The sequence below is a fragment of the Lepisma saccharinum genome, chromosome 30, assembly GCF_977018435.1.
Source record: "Lepisma saccharinum chromosome 30, izLepSacc3.1, whole genome shotgun sequence".
In the NCBI taxonomy this organism is placed as follows: Eukaryota; Metazoa; Arthropoda; class Insecta; order Zygentoma; family Lepismatidae; genus Lepisma; species Lepisma saccharinum.
In genome coordinates, this window is record NC_139258.1 from 9,484,184 (window position 1) to 9,507,360 (window position 23,177).

Genomic DNA, 23,177 nt, shown 5'->3' on the forward strand with positions numbered 1-23,177 from the left:
AGCTTCTTCCCTGGCGAAGGCTCTCAACGAAAGGTACAACCCATCCCAGCACAGATCAGTGCACAAGTATTTCTGGCTCCAAGTCAAAATGATTAGGCTTGCGTTGCCAGAAATCGCCGACAACCAGGTTTTCACCCACGTTGTCCAACAGCTGCCGCGCAGCTTGAAGGACCAGTTAATCCTGGCTCCCTTCGTCTCTCTTCAGGAGGTGGCCAACTCCATACTTCGGTATGAGAGTGTGCAAGTGCCACAATATCCTGAGAGGGAAGTTGCAAGGCCAGCACGACCCAATTATGGGAAAACCACGACTCGCATTAACCGGACCTATGTGAGTCGTGGTCAGGGTGAAGCGAGCGGTTCGTCCAAAAAGGAGGACGCTCACATGTGCAAATCTGCGAGGGGCTCCTGGCCTAAGGAGTACCCAAACAGAACCAAGGTAGACCGGAGAAAGGGTGGAACATCCCAGCGTAAGAGTTCCGCCAGCTCACACGGGTCTTCCGAGCATCTCGCTGAGGTGCATCCAAATGTGCATAACCAGGGAAACTAGGTAGGCAACGTCCTGACGTGGGGAAGGGCGATGCCAAACCTAAACCTGTCCCACAATGTTCAGATTCATGCAAGCACACTCCACTGATAAATCAATATCAGGCAGTGGGTGATTCAATGTTGTCACGTCTTGCGCAAAGAAAATTCGGGTATCCTGTCCAAAGAGACAGTGATGGTAATTACCACATCGGACTTTGCATATCTGGACAAACCTCAGCGCAGTTGCTCAGTGCTTTGAGAAGGGAAAAGTGTGTTCATAAAAATGTGTTATTAATGGTATCCACAAATGATATGCTCCGAGGGAAGGACACCAACCAGGAGTTCCGGAACCTCCAGGATATCATTTACACCCTAAAGAGGAAAGGTGCTCAGAAGGTCATTGTTCTGACTCCTCCACCAGTTCCCAGGTTAGCCAATGAGAACCGACACAGGTTCTGGGCCATGTATGACTCACTAATTGCAAATCCCTTGATGATAATAGCAATGTAAGGGTTCTGGATTCCTCATCGAAATTTGTGCACAAGGGCCAAGAAATGAACATGTCGCTGTTCGAAGAAACCATGGGTTACGGTCAAAACATGAGACCCGACCTGGTTCACTTCAGCCCACGAGGTATGGATGCCATACTCAATGCACTCGATGAGGTAAAATGGTTCACCAAACCAGGTCACACACCCAAGGGTAGACAAATGGAATCTCAACAGAGCGAGATGAATGCCATTCTGCCCTATGAGCAACCCTCGGGAAACTAGCCTGTGCTATTCTCGCTGGGGGTGATGGTGGCCAGGGTGTAACAATTCCTACTCGGTTAGTAAGCATGGAATTTAATAGTGAGGAAACTCATTGATATATGTTTTGTACATTTTTCACTTCCCCAAAGAGTCATAGTAGACAATGGTCCCCAGTTAGGGCCAAACAATTCACTCAGGAACCCCGTTATGGAACACTTCCATATTCCTATAGGTGAACAAACCGAATGGGATCAGCAATTGTTCATGGCTGTATCCCGGACGGCCGAAAGGCGAAACAAAGCCAACAATAAGGTAAATGAGTCACAGCAAAACAGAACTGTGATCAAAGTGTATGATTTAGTTTTTCTTAAATCCCATCTCCAAAGCAAAGCTCTAGAGGGACAGACCCACAAATTGTTCCACACCTTCTTCGGTCCATTAGTTTGTAGTGATCAGGTGACAGATAACATATTTAATCTTGTTCATTGTGTTAGCGGTAAGAGCCTACCCAACCAACATGTGAATAACATGAAGTTGTGGAGGTGTAGCTATAAGGTGTATAGTCATTACATTGAGAAGCTCAGACTACTACAACCGGTGTTAGCATCGAGAGTACCTCAAAGAAGTTAATTCAAGCCAAGGGGCCTCTGAATTCAACGAGGACTCAACCTCAATCCCGACGGGGTGCAGCCGTTTCCCTACGACTTGCTTTGTCTGTTGGTAAGACGAGTAACTGCGCACAAATGGCTCCACCCTCGTACCCTTGTGATACTTCCCCATGGAAACTGTAGATGTCTGCTCGTCAGCTCTACGTTTCTTCCTAAACCCGATATCAGTAGGACCTAGGAGAGAAGTACGCGACGGTACGGCTCCTGCGCTATAGTATTAGTCGCATAAGAGGTATTGGTATCCCTCTAGCGCATCCAGGGTAAGACGCACGGATAGGAGTGTACAACAGGTACAAGATGAGGAGAAAAAGCTACACATTTTTCGAACACTAGTATTAATATATGTTAAAGGTCAGAGGTTTCGTGGATGAGGTTCTGTCTGGTCTGTGACATTCGCCCATTTGTACATAGGGTAAAAAAATTTATGTCAAGATCGTGTAAGGGATTATTTTATCATTGTATGCAAAAGTCAATTTCATTGTTGCATACAAAAGCCTATTTCATTGTTGAGTGTAATAGCCTACTTCATTGTTGAGTATAAAAGTCAATTTCATTGTTGTATACAAAAGATTATTTCATTGTTGTGTATAAAAGTATTATTTCATTGTTGTATACAAGAGTATTATTTCAGTATTATATGCCAAGGCAATTTCATTGTGGGATAAAGGGTAATTTCATTATTGTCTACCAGGGCCATTTCTTTGTTGGACACAAAAGTGAGTCCAACCATCATATAGAGATTTATTTCCCTATGAGTGCAAATCTATGCTAGATCACTCACTACCAATCAAGCAAAATATTGTTTAGCAATCATTGGATATTTGCACTACCGATGGGCTGGGTTCGACCAAACCAGGGTTAGCGGTAATAGAAATATGCAAGCACCCCCAAACATATAGGGTTGTTTATGAGGAACAACCCAAAACCAACAAGGGTAAGGTCAAAGCCTGCGTGTGAAGTGGGGCCAGTGAGTACATCACTCCAACTCCCCCTCAGTGTCACCACAAAACCCCGGAGCAAACATACAAAAGTGCATGGTGTCATAGGCAGCAGCAGACCCACAAGCATATTATACCAGGAACTAGAGACAATCTTTTCAGCGTTCCAGCAAGATGGGGAAGCAGGGAGTGTGTCAGGGGTTCGTAATCGAACATTGACATCCAGAAACGAACCACCATGACAATCCGACAGACTTCACACAAGGAGTACATTCTACCGATTGTACACAATCTCAATGGGGAGCCAGGTCGAAGCATTGTTCCACCAAGCTAGCAACAAAAACATTTGCTGGCAACGGATGCTGCGCAAAGCCAGGCGACAGCGTGCTCCACCTAAGGAGATATTGAAGAACAATGGTGAGGTGATCAAATGTGGACAACATACCAAGGTGTATGGTGAACATTTTTTGAAGGTACTGCACCCTCAAGTGAATGAGGGGCAGAGACAAGTAGATACACATCTAAAAATTACTATGCAGCTCAGGTCGAGTACAAAAACTGTATTCAGTGCGACAAAAAGCAGACATTATAACATGAACATTTATTGAAAACGTTTAAGTGTGTGTTATATTAACCATGTATATACCGTCTAGGAAATCGTTCGATATATCGAACAGAACAGTATCTCAAACATATATCCAAGTGACGGGCAAGAATAATTGCAAATTTATTTTCTTTCATGTATATGTTCTTTTCGGACCAGCGTGGTCATAACAATTCAGTGTGTATATAAATATTTTGTGTATGTATTTGGGTATAGTGTAGTAAAGGGTAAAGAAAAATGATCCGCTTCACGTATCCTTTTTCTTTTCCCGAGGGCCCGGGATATGTATAACCAACCAAAGGTTGGGTATACATCCCCAATACATACAGGCAGCACTCCACTCCAACCAAAGTACAAGGTCAATTCAATCCAGGTAAAATTAATAGGAATAGACATTCCCAGATATGTTAAGATTAAATTAGGCCTAATTAGTAAAAGTATGATAAAACATCAAAATATTAAGTAATTAATAAGCCCCAGACCAAAATTCATTGGTTATCAAAAAGACAGCCTTTTGTGGAAAAACAGAATTCAGAGAGCACATGTTGTTTTTCATGCAAATTTTTTATTAATACAGATATTTTTAGGATAACATTTGTGCAACCACAAATTAACTGGCTTTCCCTGAAAATAACTCCAAGTCACAATTATATGTGCAAACAAACCACAAAAACATCAAAAAATCGATGTTTTTGGACAAAAGACAATCGGTCTCACAGCACCAGAGCCATCTGGTGAGAGTCAGTGGAACTAGCCCTGACTAGACTGCCATCTACTGGGCTTCTCAAGGTACTAGATGAAGGCAAGTAACACAAAGTGCTGTGGACCAATCAGATGGCCTCATGGGCGTGGCTACCAGACAATGAGTCTGAGATAGCTTTTAACATGAGAGGAAGCCATCTTGATTTCACTCTGTGTGGATAGTTGGTACAGTTAACATCGCTCCAAGTTTTGAGCCAGAGTAGGCCAGTGGAGAGAGGACAATGGAGTAGCCATTTGTGTTCCAACATGTGAAGTATCTATTAAGTGGTTGGAAATAGTCCTGTAGTGTATAATATGGATGAATTACAGCACTTGAAGTGCCATAAAGTGCATGGAACCAATATCCATGAAAATTCGGAAATTTTCAAAACCACATGGTGAGGACAATGAGCCTCCAGGAAACCATGATGCTTTGTATCCAAAGACATCCACGATTATTCGGCCCATCCTTTGTGATATAGCTCCCTGAAACAGTTCATTTGCAAGCCAATACCCATATGTCTTAAGATACCGCTATATTTTTAGTGCAGACCCACAAAAATCCCCCATTTATAGTTGGAGTGACAAGTGTTGTTACAAGGCCCATGTGTGATGAGGTGGAAGCAGAAGATGTAAGTACAATGCTTTTGTTACCCATTTTGTTGGTTTCATATGTAAGAACAAACCTATAAGTTTGTGCAGTGCTTGTATATAGTTAAATGTGATATTTCCCAGAATATTAAATGTGTCTTTCCGACATCTTGATTTATTAATTCATATTTGGGCGGACAAGTCCGGGAAGCGTACTACTCGCTCTGGAATAAATAGGCTGAAAGTCCTTATGATAAACCAGCAATCATTCCGCGGAATGGATGCTGGTCTACTGGGGACATCCTCCATGTTAATGGTCACTGGAGGACAGCGTAGAGCTGCACGGGGATAGGTGCGTCCAGGTTGCATAGCCAGGTAGTTTCGTAGGTTCAATCAAGCCCAAAGTGGGTGAGTAGGTTAGGTTCACCTATCCTATTATTCGGCAACGTAACCTGGAGGCACGTATCCCTGGACCAGCCACGTAGACGAAGCCATTCAACTCCCGAATCTATCGTCTGTCTTTTCTCTCACGCGCGGATCGCAGTATAAAAAACTAGGTACTTAATATGGTACCACGTCGAAATGTAATAAGAGGATAGTGGACAAGGGTTGGTGTGGATACATTTAAGATATTATATCCCCCCTCTAGACGTATTTAAAAAACTCGTCGTTCTCTAAAAACTTGCACATATACCCTATTCCCATGTTAAGAATGTGTTAACCTTTTGAGTCCCAAGGCCATTTTCACATGTAAGCCTCTCTGTCCTGAGCCGATTTTGAGCAAAATGCAGAGTTTCAATTAAATGAGTGTAGATCGGAGACTAATTGCCCTAGAGAGATGAGTGATATACCGTTGTACGCGGAATGAACCAGAGATTCAGACTATATGAAATTTATGCAAATTCGGCATATATATGGATGGGGAAGGGAGAAAACCCCCAAAAATTATTTTAAAAAATTGTCACTTCACCCAAAAAATGTCCTCGCACTTGGGCTCAAAACGACACCTACGCACAACATTCACGGACGAAAAGCTAGAACGCAGTGAAAAATGAGTGCCGATTCTTGCAGCTGCTTGAAATTGTATTTTTAGACAATGCAGGGTAACCCCTGTTGCAACTTGTGCTAAAAAACAAAGGTTTCCTTCAGTGCGCTTCAAAATTCCATTCTCACAACGTGGATTCAACAACCAGTCTTCCCCCTCCCCCATCCCCATCCCCCACCCCCTGCTTGCGCCCTCACGGAAAACTTTCATTTTGACATCGGATACTGATAAACAAGCTTCCTTCGAATGCAGTTAACAGGAGGGAGTGAAAAGCATTGCTTTAGAACAACAAAGCCGGTCTTCCTTTGTCGGCAAAAATTTGTCCTTGAAAAGAGACTCAAAAGAGAAGTCCCTTTTCCCGCCTTTTCACCTCCATTTTCATGAAGACAAACAAAAATGCAAAAAACATTTCTGTTAAATACGTGTGTTAGGAACAATATAAAAAAAAAAAATCAAAATTCTAGCCAAAAATAGAAGTTATAACGTAAAAACTACGACCTTGACACAGCATCTCGATCGAGACATTTGGGACTGTGAGGGTTACATTTGGGTACCTCGATCGAGATGCTTGGGACACAAAAGGTTAATAGACTAAAAACCTGTATGTATGACTATGTACGACTTGCAAGTTCGACTTTTCCTGCTCAGGAAAAGTACCTAGTTTTTTATACAAACCTGAAGAAGGGGATAGTTAGTCTCCGAAACGTAGTTCTAAAGGAATGGAAATTTGGAACAACATACTTGCATACGTAAGTACAGTTTTTAACGTTAATTTTTTAACGTCTTTTTTTATATTCTGGAATTGTGAGTGACACACACCAAACCTACAAATATGCTACCCTGTTTTGTAATGAAATAATGTGAAATGTACTCTTAAACACGAAATGTACCGTTTATATACCGACGTGAAACTTTCCTAAGTCTGAAGTATCCTGTGAGTTATGCAATTAACGGAAAATTGATTAATTCTGCTGTAAATATTTGAGAAGCAAAAATGGACTCCTTTACACAGGAATCTCTGGTAACTACATAAATGTGCTATTAGAAGATAAGTTTATTTTGTGTAATAAGTGTAGATTTTAAATCTAGGTTTAATCTAGATTTCAAATTTAGGATCATATTCTCAATTTTAAAACCATAATGTCATTTTATATAGCACTTTTGAACCCAAAATCGACTCTTGTTTTTGTACCGAAATTCTGCTTTTTTATTTACCAAAAATATGTTCCTCTAAGTGTAAGGTAGGGATGTGCCGAAGCCGATTACAGATGTATGAAAATCAGCTGAAATTGACACATCGGCATCGTAATCGGCAAAAATCCGATATTTAAAACGGAACAGATTATACTAGAGTTTTTACCTTCTAATAAGTTTTATATTCTAGTTTTGTAAGATTTATTGAAAATTTGGTTATGATTTGTCATTATTGTAGAGTTTTTGTAATAAAATTATTGCAAACTCATTCAGAAGATCAACCTAACTATAAATTGGAAATAAAACAGTACATTGCTGAACCAGGATCTGCTGTTGTATTGGAAATTCAAAAATGAGTATTCAAACCTGAAGCAAGTGCTGAGAAAATACTTGGGCATACCTGCTGCATCAGTATTCAGTGATTGAGTGTTCAGTGTTGCTGAACAGATTTGAGATAAGAGAAGAAGTAGGTTACTTCCTGAAGTGCTTCCAAATCTCGTATTTCTGAAGTTGAATCTGGCAGAAAAGGAATTAATTTTGCATTTCAAAGAACTGCTTGTGTACTAATGTTTAATCTCTTGAGAATCCATGTTCTTCTTAAAGGTTCACATAACATTTTGTAGATGCAAATGTACATTTGCATCTCTTGAGAATATATATGTATATACATATGATATGCAATAGAAATGTACAAAGCAAATTTATTTTTGTCATGCTGAAAATAACATCCCATTTCTGTTTAATAATCTTATGTATCGGAATCAGTTAAATATCGGCATCGGTATCGGTTCCAAAAATTATCGGTGAGTACATCGGCATCGGTAAATTTTCAGCTTCGTCACATCCCTAGTATAAGGCATCATGTTTTGGGCTTTGGCTACGGAACGTGCACAGGTTTGAGTCTCCTGAGGGGAAAGCGTAACAACCTTTTTCATTGAATTGGTACCCACCCACCATCAGGAGAAAATTGGGAAGCTACGAATGAATAGCGTAACCTTGTCATGGAAACCTAGAACAACATCTGGGGGTTCGTCGTGCTGACCACGTGTCACCCTGTAGCTGGTTGGATGTTTTCCCACCTTGGGTCAGTGAGTAAATAGGATCAGGTGGGATTGGGGTCAGCAGTCTGTGGGTAGGCCCGGCCCCTCAATGTGCTGTTCCACCAGGATTTATTATTATTATTATTATTGTATTACTGTTTAACCTATTGTCCTCACCAGAAGGGTTTCAGATTAAGACATTTTCATTCAAGTTTTTAGATAGAAATAAGTAATGATTTTTTTATTGTCATAATAGCAAGATCAAGCTGTAGTCTCTGTTGAGTAAGCATTATTGTTAGCTAATTGTAACACTGCTTTTATTAATTATACCAACAAGAAGTTGTGATATTACAGTCAGGATGCGCTAGCAACCGGCGTGGAACAATCCACTCTGGTAGTGACGTGCCGTTGCCAGATTGACCTACTTCAGGATTTTCGTGAGCCCACAGAAACATGTGTAGGATTAAACATCTGGTTAAACAGTCAACAGCGGGACCCTTCCATTGTTCTCATTCCGACTCTGTTCATATTTGAAGGAACAACGTTAACTACTTCTGTTCTTTCATTCATTTTTTATGTTTTTACATACAGGTAGCTCGAAGCATTAAAACACATGTACCAAATGTATCATTAATGTTACGAAAATCGAGCAATTGCCAAGCGTTTCATTGTAATTTATTGAACTCTGTATTGCCAGAGCTCATGTAGCTTCCCAAGTTATCTCACTTCACACACCCACATGTGCCTCCCCGATGGTAGGGTAAGTGTCATCGCCTTGTAATCAAGGAGTCCTGGGTTCGATACCCTGTCGAGGCACATAGTGGTTCGGATCCCACTTCTAACTGTAGGTCCATTCCAGATTAGCCGTAGTGTGCATAAAGTGGACTTTAAAACACCAATTTAATCAATCAATTCCCACACAATTGATTTGTTCTTGATAAATTCTTCTCCATAATACAGTAACTCAGTTCTGTGAAATTCTGTTTGAGGTGAATTTTTTGTAGGTTCCGCAAAATATAATTTAAAAACGTGTTAACAAAACCAAGTTGTACGTAATTTATTTATACGTAATTTGCCCCAATTTTCAAGAAATACATTTCATTTGTACGTTCTGAAGCTTCAACAATGTTACAGAAGTATAAATTCCATGTCTTTACAAAATAAAGGGCGAGTTTCGTATACAAAAACAATAGGCAGGTATAACTGCGGTCGGTATCGAGTTGCGAAAAAGTCGAACACCGCGGCGTGACAAAGAAGGCAAACAGAGGCGGCATGAAATCAAAGGAGAACAATTTGCCACAGTTGTTCATAACACAAGATGCATTTTCTTTTGTTGGTAATTGTGATGTGACACAACACAAGTAAAAAGATGCCGGTATCTTTTGGTGGTATGTACCATAATAAAAACACAACAAAGGTTCTTTCATTGAAGGTTTTCGGTTGCTGTGTAGAGCAGGAAGAGAAAATGTTTCATGCTTGCCAGAAAGTAAAATTCATATGGGAAGTTAACGTTAACCTTCAACAAACTTCAGATTCAAACTTCTAGATTCGTTAATTTCTCACTTTACGACAGAAATAACATATAGAGCTTGCCAACAGAACAGCTGATTAGCCTGTCTGCCTGTTTGCGCGAACGTGACAACGCAGAAAAGCCCCAGCCACATGGCAGCCAACGAGGATACAGAATTTGGTCACATTCTGCCATTTTGCGTTCTGATTGCACACCGCATCTTATCGCGGCCCAACTGTAAATATAGCCAACATGGTGGCTGAGAACTATGAGTGGCTGATTCACAGACTCCAGCTTTAAATTTCAATCTGGTTGGAGATATTTCTTCATGAATTTTTCATTATTAATTTCATCTAATCACTGTTTATCCTCATCACATTTAAATTTGAGTTACATTTAATATATTGTATATTTCTTTTGGCACTTTGTTTTTCAGGAACATGTAGTTTTTTTTTTCCTCTGAAATACTGAATAAATGTCATTGTTACATACATTAGTTATCAAGTACGTCTCTTAAGGAAAGCATTCAAACATGAACAAAAAATATAGTGCCTTTTTTGTGCCTCCTTGATGGCATAGTTGTTAAGGTTTTATACCCGATGGAGATCATACTGGTTCATGGCCCACTTTAAACTGTAGGTCATCACAATTAGCCTTTCTGTGCATAAAGTGGTGTTAAAAACATTCAAACAAATATGTTATTTTATTATTATTATTATTATTCCATTTTATTAATTTTAAGGTAATAAAATACTGTTCTTTCATTAAAATTTGTCCACACAGGATATGAATTCTACCAAATGCAAAATGCTCACTAATTTTGCACCAAATCCATATGATAGAAATATATTTCTCCATTAAATTATAGTTGGTGAAATCGTTAAGTAATCTTGAAGTTTAGATAAGGAATAACGTACACCACTAAGTAATGAAGTCCAGTTTTGGCATGTAACTAACTAACTCTCTAGTCTTCTTAAACCCGAAGGTTTATGGCTGCAACAACACAGGCCTTCCATCTGTTCCTATTCTGGGCAAGATCTATCCAATCTTTTCCATCCCTACCAATTTCCTTTAGGTCCATGTCAACGTTGTCCCTCCATCTTCGTCTTGGCTTTACAGGTCTCTTACCATCAGGTTTCCCAATAACAATCCTGTAAACTCTTCTTTTCTCCCATTCGTGCCACATGGCCTGCCCACCTAAGTCTTCTTAATTTAATATTTCTAATAAAATCTGGACAAATTGTGCAGTTTTATTTTATGTAACCTTCTCCACTCACCTGTCTCCTCATCCCTTTTAGGTCCAAATATTTTTCTAAGTTTTGGCATGTGCTTACTGTTTTCCTCTAGCTTTCACATGATGTGGCTTCATCAGAAGATAAGACAAGAATAGTCAGTTTAAAATGTGGGGAGGTAAGTTAGGTTAAGCAAGGTTAAAATGGTAAAACACAAAGCACTGCCTTTTCACTCCTTCCTACTTCATTTCTGGCGAGCAACAGATGCAGCCGATTTGCCAGAGATTGAGTAGGAAGGAGTGAGAGGGCACTGCTTTGTGTTTTACCATTTTAACCTTGCTTAACCTAACTTACCTCCCCACATTTTAAACTGACTATTCTTGTCTTCTCTCCTGCTACAGGACACCAGTAAGTATAAGGTATGCCCAAATGAAAGGGAGACTACGGTTATATCTAAAGAATATTATTGACACAATATTTGCATTACATAATATGTGAATTACAGTTACTATGTAACATGATACCTACACATAATTGCCATTGATATTGATGTACAGGAAATATCGGGGCTGTATGGAGGATGTGTGAGGACTTCCCATTGGAATGATCTCAGCAGGTCGAGGGTCTTCTTGGCCACATGGTGTCCTGGAGCAGCAGTATCCTCTCTACGCTGATCTGGAGGAATCCATAATGCACCCGTCCGCACAAAAACATTCTCGCCAACTGAGGAAACAGCAGGCAAAGCCATTCACTACACCTGCAAACTGGGACAAACATCATGCCATCTATCAGCAAACATATTTACCTTCTTCGATTAGATACAATGCCGCTACAGCAAAAGTCTCCTTTTCATATGGGCATACCTATTACATGCCAAAACTGCACTTCATTACTTAGTAATCTTGAAGTACCAAAGTGATCAAATATCTGCATTGACATGGATAGCAATTGGTAAGATTATACATGTTTGTGCAGCTGTACAAGAGTGCATATAATGGTTTGTTATGGTACAAGTAAAGTTGAAAAATATGTGGAACTATTTAACTAACATTGAACTTGATTTTTCTTCTTTTCCAGGGCTTCCTTTCCAAGTATGTAGACGAGAATGCAGTATTCCGCCGCCGGTCTCAGTCGGAAGACGACAACCCTCCGTCGCCAGTGACCATGAACTCTGTGGATGGCCCCTTCCTCACCTCCCACCACCCTCAGTCTCCAGCGCAGAGGGAAGGTGGTCTGCGCTTCCACCCCCCTGTCACCCCTCCCAGCGGAAGCAACCCTCACACACCAGCCAGCCCTCATGCAGCTAACTTGTCACAGGTGGGTGATGCGTGGATCAAATTCCGATTGCAAATTTCTTGCCTCCTTCTTTGGTTGTAAAGATGAAACTAGGGATTTGGATATTGGATAATTTTCTATCCAGATATTCTGATATCTAGGTATACAGTTCATCTGAATATCCAAATTATCCAGAGATCTGAATTGTCCAGATTATTTTGATATTTGGATTATCTAGATATTCAGATTATCCAAAATGTCCAGATATGCGATGTGTTCATTATCCAGACAGTTTTGTCATTTATCCGTTTTATAGGCTATCCACATATTCTTATATTCGTGCTGTTTGCATTTCACTGTACGGATTTTCTACAAATCCTTCATAAAATTGGTGTACTATCTGAATTATCCAAATATTCACGTATCCGAATTATCCATTGCATCCAAAACCGATATTGGATAATTTGAAATACTGTATTTACACGTGTATAATGTGCACTCTGGTTTTTGATAGGGAAAAGTGACCAACAATTATATCTCGTATATAATGCACGGTACAATTCAGATTCAAGAAATGGCTTTCTTAGTTGTAGGTCGTAAAGCTGTTGCTATGCCGATCAACAGATTCCAATTCAATGTTGCTATGTGGATCAAGAGGAGAATATTAGATTACAAAGTGAAAAATTGTGGCACATGGCCTTTAAACTTTTATAAGTGGTTTTGCTCATTTTCTCTCTACTTTTTCTAGAAAAACTTCAAAATATATACTTTTTGTATGACTAATGAAACATTTATAGGAGGCACGTTCAGGCCCCTCAAGCTAGCAGTTAGCAGCACAAGATTTCCTCCATTAAGGCATTTCCACACTACATATATGTCATATTATTTGGCCAGTAATACATTTCAATTATTTTATTTTTCCTTATCTTTCTTTTCATACAAAGTACCATAAAAATCAAAACTTTCCTTCATTTTGTAATGAGGTTATTTCAACCGCATTGCAAATAAGTGTCGCCATCTAGAATGAAATACTGTTGCCATATTCAGAAACTGCAGAATTTAAGCTTTACAATGATATATAACATGATAGGGTTCCGTAAACATTAAAAAATTATTCTGTGCATAATGCGCACCACACTTTTTGGGGGCAAAAATTTTTGAAAAAAGTGCGCATTATACATGAGTAAATACGGTAATTTGAATTTTTTGGCAATTCCTAGTTGAAACCATTACTTCAGATTATGTAAAAACATAGGGTTTTCCAGTAGAAGTTACCAGATGTTCTGGGCTTAAAAAACACTTAGAGTAAGAGAACTGTGAATGTCTTTTAACACAGTATGATTCATTACAGTTAAAATTATATGGAAGACTATATCAGACAAATGAACATTGTGGCTTCTTTGATATGATGGCACTTTTTGTATAGATTTCTGATGACATTTTGAGATAACTGTGGCTCAATTTTGCCAATGACTTATCAATTTTCTTCTTTGAGTCCATCAGTACCTTTCATGTAACCCCAAAACAAGTAACCCAATAGCTAGGGGCATGCATATTTAATTTTTGATGAATTATTATTATTATAATATAAATTTTTAATTTTTTTTAAAGCTTGAAGTGCATTTTGCTCCCATGTTTTGTCACGAAATGATGCAAAATGAACTGCAAAATGCGAAATTTAGGATTTATTTAGGGCAACACCTTCTGAGGTCTGAATTATCCTGAGATTTATTCAAATCATGGAAAATTGATTAATTCTGCTGTAAATATTAGAGAATCACAAATGGACTCCTTTACACAGGAATAAACTTAATACTCTGATAACTGCATAAATGTGCTATTAGAAGTGAAATGTTAATTTTGTGTAATGATAATAGTTTTTTATTCACCATTTTAACACCAATATGCCATTTTATGTGTCACTTTTCATCCCGAAATGTGCTCAGTTTTTGTACCCAAATCTTGATTTTATTCACCATATATAGCATCAAATTGAACCATCTTGTGTTTTTCTGCCAGGTACTTATGCTGACTAAAATAAGCATGTATTTTTTTTTTATTATTATTTTTTTTTTTTTTTTTTTACTAGAATAAGTTGTCATGATATGCACATGTTACAATGTTCTTCACTCCATGATTTAATTTGTCATGGTGGGCTACAGCTGGAGAACGCTATATCAAAACAGTGTTGCACATAGCAACTGTAACAAGAAAACATCTGATAGCTCTTGTTCGAAACCCTATAGATTTCAATTTTCAAATAAACTATGTTCATCACTGTAATAATTACTTCTGCAGTACATAACTTTTTACTGTTTTCCAACTGTCAATTGCTTTCAGTCATACATGTTCATAAATTCACATTAGAAAGTCACAAGTAGTAAGTTTGTGCTGTTAATATACTGTTGCAAAAATGTTCATGTCAGTTCATTTATATTATACAGGATGACCCAAATAAAACTATATTCAAAACAAAGGTTGTAAGCATTGTAGAATTATTTCTCTTGTCTACACTTGTTACAAGCATATACTCCCTCTGTCCCATAATTATTGTCCGGTACACCTTTGTTTGTTGTCCCATAATAATTGGTAATCGGCTGGGTGGTATTTGTTGCTCATTGCGATAAGGTCACGTTGTTCCTCTTCACAATCTTGAAGACTGATCTACTGTGCCTCTCCTCATGTGTGTGCTTTCCATCTGCCTCTTCGTCTGTAATTCCTGTACTACCATTTTGGCATACCAGACTAAAATTACGGGACAGAGGGAGTACATAGATTTGAATGTCTGGGAAGCTTCGTTCATTGCAGAAGAACACTGGAATAAATTAAATAATGAAAGTGGTAAGGTAGACCCACTATGGAGTTTTCTTTTTCACAAGTAGAGTATACCACCATCTTTAAAATTTAATGTAACTGAAAACATCAAGAATCTCTGTAAAAGGAATGATGATTTTGAATTGCCGGATGATATTTGGGATTTATATATTTTTTTAGAATGTGATAAAAAAAAATCATTTTAAATAATAATAAAACAGACTGCTTGTTTCAGAGTTAAGTTGCTTCATTCCAGCAATGTAACATTGACAAGATCCACTGTATAACGGAGTCTTTTTTTAAAGATTTGTAACCATTGTTATAACTTTATCTTTAATCAAACTAAGAATAAATGTGTGATGAAAGGAGCATGTATTCTGAAACGTCACAACAAGAAACTTTGTTTTTATGCTTGTAACAACCATAGACAACAAGAGAAATAATCCTTTAAAATTTGTCAAGAGTTTCAAAATCTCAGCTGCAGTGGAGCCGAGCGTGTGACACACTTTTGACTCCATTTGCCTGAGTGTTAACATGTAAGTTACAGATGTACTTTATCAAAGATACAAACACTGTAGTCTTAGTTGGGTATAGTTTCTTATGTGAGCCACTCTGTACATAACATGGCCGGCCCCCGTGGCAGAGTGGTTAGCACATCGTGCTATGATGCCAGGGGTCCCGGGTTCGAATGCCAGCCTGTTCATGGATGTTTGTGTGTCCATTCATCAATGTCATCACTCATCCCCATCTTCGCAAATTAGCTAAAAAGTGGCACAAGCAGTGAAGTAAAATATAGCCAATCAATCAATGTACATAACAAGTTGCCTACCAGTCAAGGAATTATGCTTTTGGTCAAGAATTTTTGCTATTTTTTTACATACAGTGTAGTGAACTTAGATTGTTATTGTGTGTGAAGTTTTGTAAGAATATTAAATAAAATAATGTGGCCATTCCCCATCCAGGATAAAGTCTGAAGCATGAATGTTTACATGCATTAATAATTGAAGCAAGTCTAAATCTGTTGTTAAAGTATAGCTTCAGTTTTCATCTTAACCGGCCTTGTGCTCGGGGTTTTCATTGAATAAAAATTATCTATTTTCTTCATTTTGCAACCATAACTACGGTGTGATTAAGTAGATATTAATAAAAGGGGGAAAAGGTCAACAAAAAGTCAAGAGTTTTGGATTTGTTATTTTGGTACACATCCTGTCAAGCATGTGTGTGTGTGTGTGACGAGAATACATTTTTAATGAAGAACTTGTTTTGCAGACGAGTCAGCACCTTGGATCCAGTCCAGCAACGTCTTTCAGCCTGGCGTCTCCTCCGTCACTGCCTCCGAACATCAACCCTTCACCCTCGATGCTTCCTCATCCATCACCAGGGTCTGGACTTCTAGCCAACTCCCCTTCGAACCCTCTGCATGTCCCCAGTCCAGGGATCATGCCCACCTCCTCCCCCGGGCCCTGCCAGCCCCAGGTCCCCATTGGCCACTCGCCTGCCAGCTCTTTCATCAGCCAACCAGGTAACTGCCATTGCAACAGGACATTTTGTCAGAGATAGAAAAAATTATGTTGCCAAGAGTTAATTTTTAATTTTAAAATGGATATTGACAACCATTTTTAACGTTAATGCAGGCATGGTCTCTGCTGGCTAAGAATTCTTGAAATTATGAACAATTTTTTTGCCATTGGGAATTATGTGGGAATTCTATGTGCAAAATGACCATACCCAATTCATCTGTAATGGCATTAATCACAGGGTGTCTACCAGTCTTGGAAAGCTGGAAAAGTCAGGGAAATTTATTTTTTCTGGAAAAGTCAGGGAATTTTATTTTTCTGGAAAAGTCAGGGAATTTTTTTTTCTGGATAAGTCAGGGAATTTTATTTTTCTGGATAAGTCAGGGAATTTTATTTTTCTGGATAAGTCAGGGAAATTTATTTTTCTGGAAAAGTCAGGGAAATTTATTTTTCTGGAAAAGTCAGGGAAATTTATTTTTCTGGAAAAGTCAGGGAAATTTATTTTTCTGGAAAAGTCAGGGAAATTTATTTTTCTGGAAAAGTCAGGGAAATTTATTTTTCTGGAAAAGTCAGGGAAAATTATTTTTCTGGAAAAGTCAGGGAAAATTATTTTTCTGGAAAAGTCAGGGAAAATTATTTTTCTGGAAAAGTCAGGGAAAATTATTTTTTCTGGAAAAGTCAGGGAAGTTTATTTTTCTGGAAAAGTCAGGGAAAATTACTATTTTTCTGGAAAAAATTGTATTTTTGTTTCTTCACCATACCAAAGCTAGTGACTTGCTACTGGCATTTCAAGAAGGTGTAAAAGGTATCAATTTGAAAAACATAGTGCAAATATCCATGGATGGACCAGCAGTTAACTGGAAGTTTCTCGCCTCTTTCAAGGAAAACATGGCTATTAATGAGCCAGAAAGTACAACATTGCTGGAAATAGGAAGCTGCAGACTTAATGCTTTTCATGGTGCTTTCAAAGCATCTTGTCAGAGTTCTGATTGGAACATAGTGGTATTCTTAAGAGCAGTGTACAATTTATTTAAAATTTTTCCAGCTCTGAGAACAGATTTCACAAGAATTACAGGACCAAAAGTTTTTCCAAATAACTGACAGTGTTTCTGGTACCAAGGAACAACCAAGGTGGGAAAGCCTTAAAACTATTAAGTCACAAGTGAGGAATCTTTTGTTACCAATTCTCTTTCAGACTTATTTCTTGCAGCTGATATAGGACCCTTTCTTGTCAGGTTTCAGTCTGATTCACCAATGGTGCCTTTCCTTTATGAACATTTGCTCAAGCTACTGAAATCCCTTATGTCCAGGTTTATAAAGAAGTCCACTTTGCTTGAAGCTGTAAGTTCTGAACATCTTTTGAAACTAAATCTAACTGATCCAGAATGTGTGTGTTCTACAAAAGACCTATCTGACGTTCAGGTATTACATTTTCGTGAAGATTGTCTGAAAATATTGCAATGTTTGTCTAAGAAGATATGTATGAGATCACCATTGAAATATAGGCTCTCATATGGTGCAGCATGTCTCTCTCCAGCATCTGTTTTTGATGGAAAAGTAGGCGAAGACCAAGTAAATGTGGCATTACAAGTCCTAGTTGAAAAGTGCCATTTTTCTGACTTCTGTAGTAATGACAGTGTGATTGCAAGAATGAAAAATTTTGACATTGCTGTTGATCGGCTGAATCAGATGTGGATGACAGTTCTTGAAGACTGTAACAACAGTTCCTTTATACTGTTTGTCCAGAAGATTTTAGCCGGACCCTGTGGCCGAGTGGTTAGCACATTGCGCTGCGACGCCAAGGGTCCCGGGTTCGAATCCTGCTCGGGCTTGGTTGTTTGTGAATGTCCATTCATCATTTTCATCACTCATCCCCATCTTCGCAAATTAGCCAAGAGGCACAAAACGCGAAGTAAAATGAACTGAATCAATCAATCCAGAAGATTTTTATGCTTTCACATGGAAATGCTTCCGATGAGCGCAGTTTGTCTGTAAATAAGCAATGCCTTGTGGATAATCTTGATGAGGACTCGCTTATTGCTCAACGATGTATACATGATGCAATTGTAAGTTATGGAGGGGTTGAAAAAGTCCCTATGACAAAATCTTTAATCCATGCAGCAAGGAATGCAAATGGAAAGTGGAAGAAAGCACTGAAAAGGAAGCATGATACAACAGAAACTCAGAAGACTCATTTAGAAGAGAGGAAAAGAAGTATGTCAGCACTGAAAGAATGAGCACAAAGAAAGCTAAAATCCTCGAGAGATCTGCAAAGGAAATCCAAGAATTTGATGAAAAGATGAAAGCTTTAAAGAAGAAAATAGTATAGTTGTGTTTTTCGAGTAATGTGTTCTTTTGCATTTATTTTAAAGGAAGAAAACTATTTTACAAAATTACATTGTTTATAAACATATATATTATTTTTCTTGTGCCTACTGAATTGTTATGGAAATAAATTAACTCCAAAAAAATTGGTAAAACAATTATTTTATAATGTGTGGGTGGATCGGATGGCTATAAGGGCTGAAGGGAGGCCATCAATAATTTCACGTAATGTGATAGTAAATTGGTAAATTCCCATAAATATACAGGTACAAGAAGATAAAGTATGCTTTGTGGTGAAAAGATCAATATGATGTACTACAGTTTATGGTTTTAAACTTGAGTGTGACGAAGTGTGAATTTTCATCAAAGTGCTCTGATTTTCTTACATATATCACCTTTGACTGGGTGCCAAAACTTTGGGGTTGGGGCAGGGACACTTAATTTTTTCTTGGTAGATAAGGGATAGCATTAAGAGACCATACTGGTGGGGCAAAAAGTAGGGGGACATTCCCCCCCCATACACTCCCCTAATCGCTGCTACTGTACATACATGTTCATGTACATTAATTGCCCTAATGACTTGGTCTGGAAAGTTTTTGTGCTTGGTCTGGAAAAGTCAGGGAATTTTGGTTTTTAGAAAATAGACACCCTGATTGTGTTATGGTATTCAATTATGCTAATAATTTATAAACATACAATGTATAATAAAGTAGAGCTTTCCTCGCAACATGATACAAGCAGCCAGGTTAAATATGCATTTTCAGATGATGAGAGAATGCATTTGAAACGTTGGATGCTAATCGTGATTTAACCTGGCTGGTAACGCAAGAACACTTGTTCAAAAATAAAGAAAATTGCAATACAGTGCATTTCTAAAGTCCCCGAACTCTCACTTTAAAAATTCATTGGTGAGCAACGATGCAATTTTTTTAGAAACTGTTGCTTGAGATCGTTTGTTTGTGTTGTTGGAACATACAAATCAACACTAGACGATAATGAACAACGATGCATGCGCAGTAGGCAGCAAGAATGAAAGACAGATGTCCAGTTGAAAACGCACACGAATTTATCGTCAGCGGACGACCATCAATTTTCACGGAAGACTTTCTTGTGGATGCATGAGGATTTTCTGTAGCCCATATCAGAGTATTCTGACTATTCATGTATCCACACAAATGGAACCAGGCCTCATCACTGAAACATGTTTTGTTCGGTTTGTTGACCACATTGTTCCATGTAAATCTGTTGAACCACTGACAATAATTTCTGCGTTTCTCGAAATCCAATGGGCATAGATAGCTCTTGAACTACTCGCACCTTGTATGCTCAAAACTTCAGATGTTTTGCAGCCCTGTGACAAGATGACAAAGATTTTCCTACCTCTTGTGAAAGCCGCCTCAGAGACTTCCTAGGGGAGTTCTGCAATTTTTCACCAACATCCACAAGAAAGTCTGTGAAAATTGATGTTCGTCCTCTTCTTGGCTTATCTGCAATGTTTCCTGTTTCGCGAAACCTTTTTATTAAATCATACACTTTTGTTTTTCCAGGTGAAGGAGCGTTGGGATATCTCCTATGAAAGATCTCTATACAGCGTTCGTATGATTTAACTTGAAAGTAAGCTTCCGAAACAGTAACCCTCTGCTCCCGTGTAAGACTCATGGTGAACTGAATTCGTGCGCGTTTTCAACTGGACATCTGGCTTTCATTCTTGCTGCCTACTGCACGTCCATTCTTCTTCATTGTCGTCTAGTGTTGATTTGTATGTTCCAACAACACCAACAAACAATCATAAGCAACAGTTTCTAAAAAAATTGCTTCGTTGCTCAACCATGAATTTTTAAAGTCAGAGTTCGGGGACTTTAGAAATGCACTGTACTTAGAATCTTTTAAAAAATATGTGAAAATTAAAAAGATTTATATCATTATTTGTAGGTTATTATCTTAAGTACTGTGTTCGAATTAAAATGAATATACATGTGCACACAGTCAAATCTGCAAAGACGGCGATCCATAGTGAGACGTCGATGGTAAATGTTGATCGTGAAGTGTAATCGTCTGTTCTTAAGCACCTCATATGTTGTTTCAGGCCACACAGATGGAAGCCCCTTCCCGTCGTCACAGAGCCTGGCATCCCCAGCAACCAACTGGCCAGGGTCTCCCAGTGTGCCCCGCCCTTCGCCAGCCGGTCGCCCGGGACAGTCTCCAGGGGGACACCCGGCCCTGCACAGCCCACAGGCAGACACTAAGCAAGGTGAACAATTTCATCATGTCTTTTGATTAGAAGTATCTAGGACGTAGGCATGAAATTGTGACCACCTATCCATCCTCGTAACACTGCTTACAGCTGGAGAATAGCAGGGGATCAACTTCCTTACTGGGATTTTTACCTTTCAGGTTTTAAATAACATACGCTAACTCATGCAAATTTCCAAAAACAAGTCTGGAGTTAGTGAATCAAGTTTTTTATTATGTTTCACGTGCAAACATGCTTCAAATTCATTAGAAAACAATCCGATTCACATGTTTCGAACTACTCACAACCACGGCTTCCATAAGCTAAGCCACAGAATATCATGTATGTAGAGGCACATATTTTTGGTAAATAAAAACAGAATTTCGGTACAAAAACAGTCTATTTCGGGTTCAAAAGTGGTAAATAAAAAAAATAAAAATTGGTGTTATAGCGGTGGATAATTACATCAAAAGTGCTATATAAAATGACATTTTGGTTTTAAAACTGTACTTGGTGCACAAAATAAACTTATCCCTTCTAATAGCACATTTATGTAGTTACCAGAGTATTAAGTTTATTCCTGTGTAAAGGGGTCCATCTTTACTTCTCAAATATTTACAGCAGATTTAATCAATTTTACGTGAATTGCATAACTCACAGGATACTTCATACTTCAGAAAGTGTCATGTCGGTATATAAACGGTAAATTCCATGTTTAAGAGTATATTTCGCATTTTGCAGTTCATTTTGCATTATTTCGTGACAAAACTGGGTAGAAAAATGCACCTCACATCTTTCAGAAACATGAACAATGAACATTACAGCATGTTATTTCATATTTCGTGTTTTCGTCAAAAACGAAATTTGCATGCCTTTACCAATATGGCATATCTTTACATTGCTGGCAAAGTAATAATTTGTACAGTGTGATTGCCAATATGGCTTTTCTTTGCATTGCTGGCGAAGTTATAATTTGTACAGCGTGATTGTCATATGAAATAAATTTTTGAAATTGAGAACTTATGATCTGTCATAAGATCTTTCAATAATTTCCATAACTTACTCTCCATTCAAGTTTTTATGTCCATTCCTCATATCTGCAACTGCTTTTGGACATTGAACATTTGAGTACTAGTGCCATATACTGTGGCCGATGAACCAGTATGTGTGTCACTTGTGTTTAACCTACTTCTATCAAAAGCATGGCCACCAGGAATTCTGATAATGTCATTGGGCTGTCTTCTGCAGTGTTGGCCATCGTGTGTGGCAACATTAATAGAGACATACATCCAGCATATTTAGAGGCATGCACGTTTCGTTTTTGGGAGAAATGCCTTCATTGTTTGTTTAGGCTTGTTTGGTTTAGTTCTCTTGGCATACATTGCTGCCATTTTATCAGAGTCTCACCAAAATGACAGAAACACATGTGAAATTGCACACTGTAATGTTCATTTGTCATTGTGACCGCCTACCAATCCTCGTAGCACTTCTGGCAACTGGAGAATCGCAGGGGACCAACTTCCTTACTGGGATTTTTACCTTTCAGGCTTAAACCACATACGCTTACTCATGCAAAATGTCAAAAACAAGTCTGAGGTTAGTAATTTCAAGTTTTTATTAACTTTCACATGCAAACATACTTGAAATTTATTAAAAAACAATCCGATTGACATGCATCGCAAAAACTTACAACCACGGCTTCCATTAAGCTAAGCCACAGAATATCTCCACACTGCTATTCCTCTATTTTATACAATGCGATTGGCAATATGAATTTTCTTTACATGGCTGTCAAAATTATAATTCATACAGTGTGATTGCCATTGTGGCTTTTTAAACATTGCTGGCAAAGTTGTAATATGTACAGCGTGATTATTTTTTTTTTATATATATACAACATTTTTGACTTGAGAACTTAGATCTGTCATATCATGTTCTTGAAAGGTGCATTTTTCCAACATTTTGTAACAAAATGATGTGAAAGGAACTGCAAAATGCAAAATAAACTCCTCTTAAATATGAAATTTAGAGTTTATTTACTAACATTACATTTCTGAAGTCTGAATTATCCTGTGAGTTATGCAAATCACAGGTAATTGATTATTTCTGCCGTGAATATTTGAGAAGCAAAAATGGACTCCTTTTCTCACCAACAACACACTGTGCTATCAGA

The 23,177-nt window shown here is 38.3% G+C and overlaps 1 protein-coding gene across 3 annotated transcripts in view; it reads left to right on the top strand.

Moving 5' to 3' along the window:
- MED14 (mediator complex subunit 14) overlaps window positions 1–23,177 on the top strand; it is a 136,479-nt gene that overhangs the window by 92,922 nt on the left and 20,380 nt on the right. For all 3 annotated transcript variants that reach the window (XM_083115640.1, XM_083115641.1, XM_083115642.1), the window contains exons 20-22: window positions 11,918–12,157; window positions 16,199–16,451; window positions 20,858–21,022. In XM_083115640.1, coding sequence (XP_082971766.1) covers window positions 11,918–12,157; window positions 16,199–16,451; window positions 20,858–21,022 — 658 coding nt within the window. The remainder of the gene's footprint in view (window positions 1–11,917; window positions 12,158–16,198; window positions 16,452–20,857; window positions 21,023–23,177) is intronic.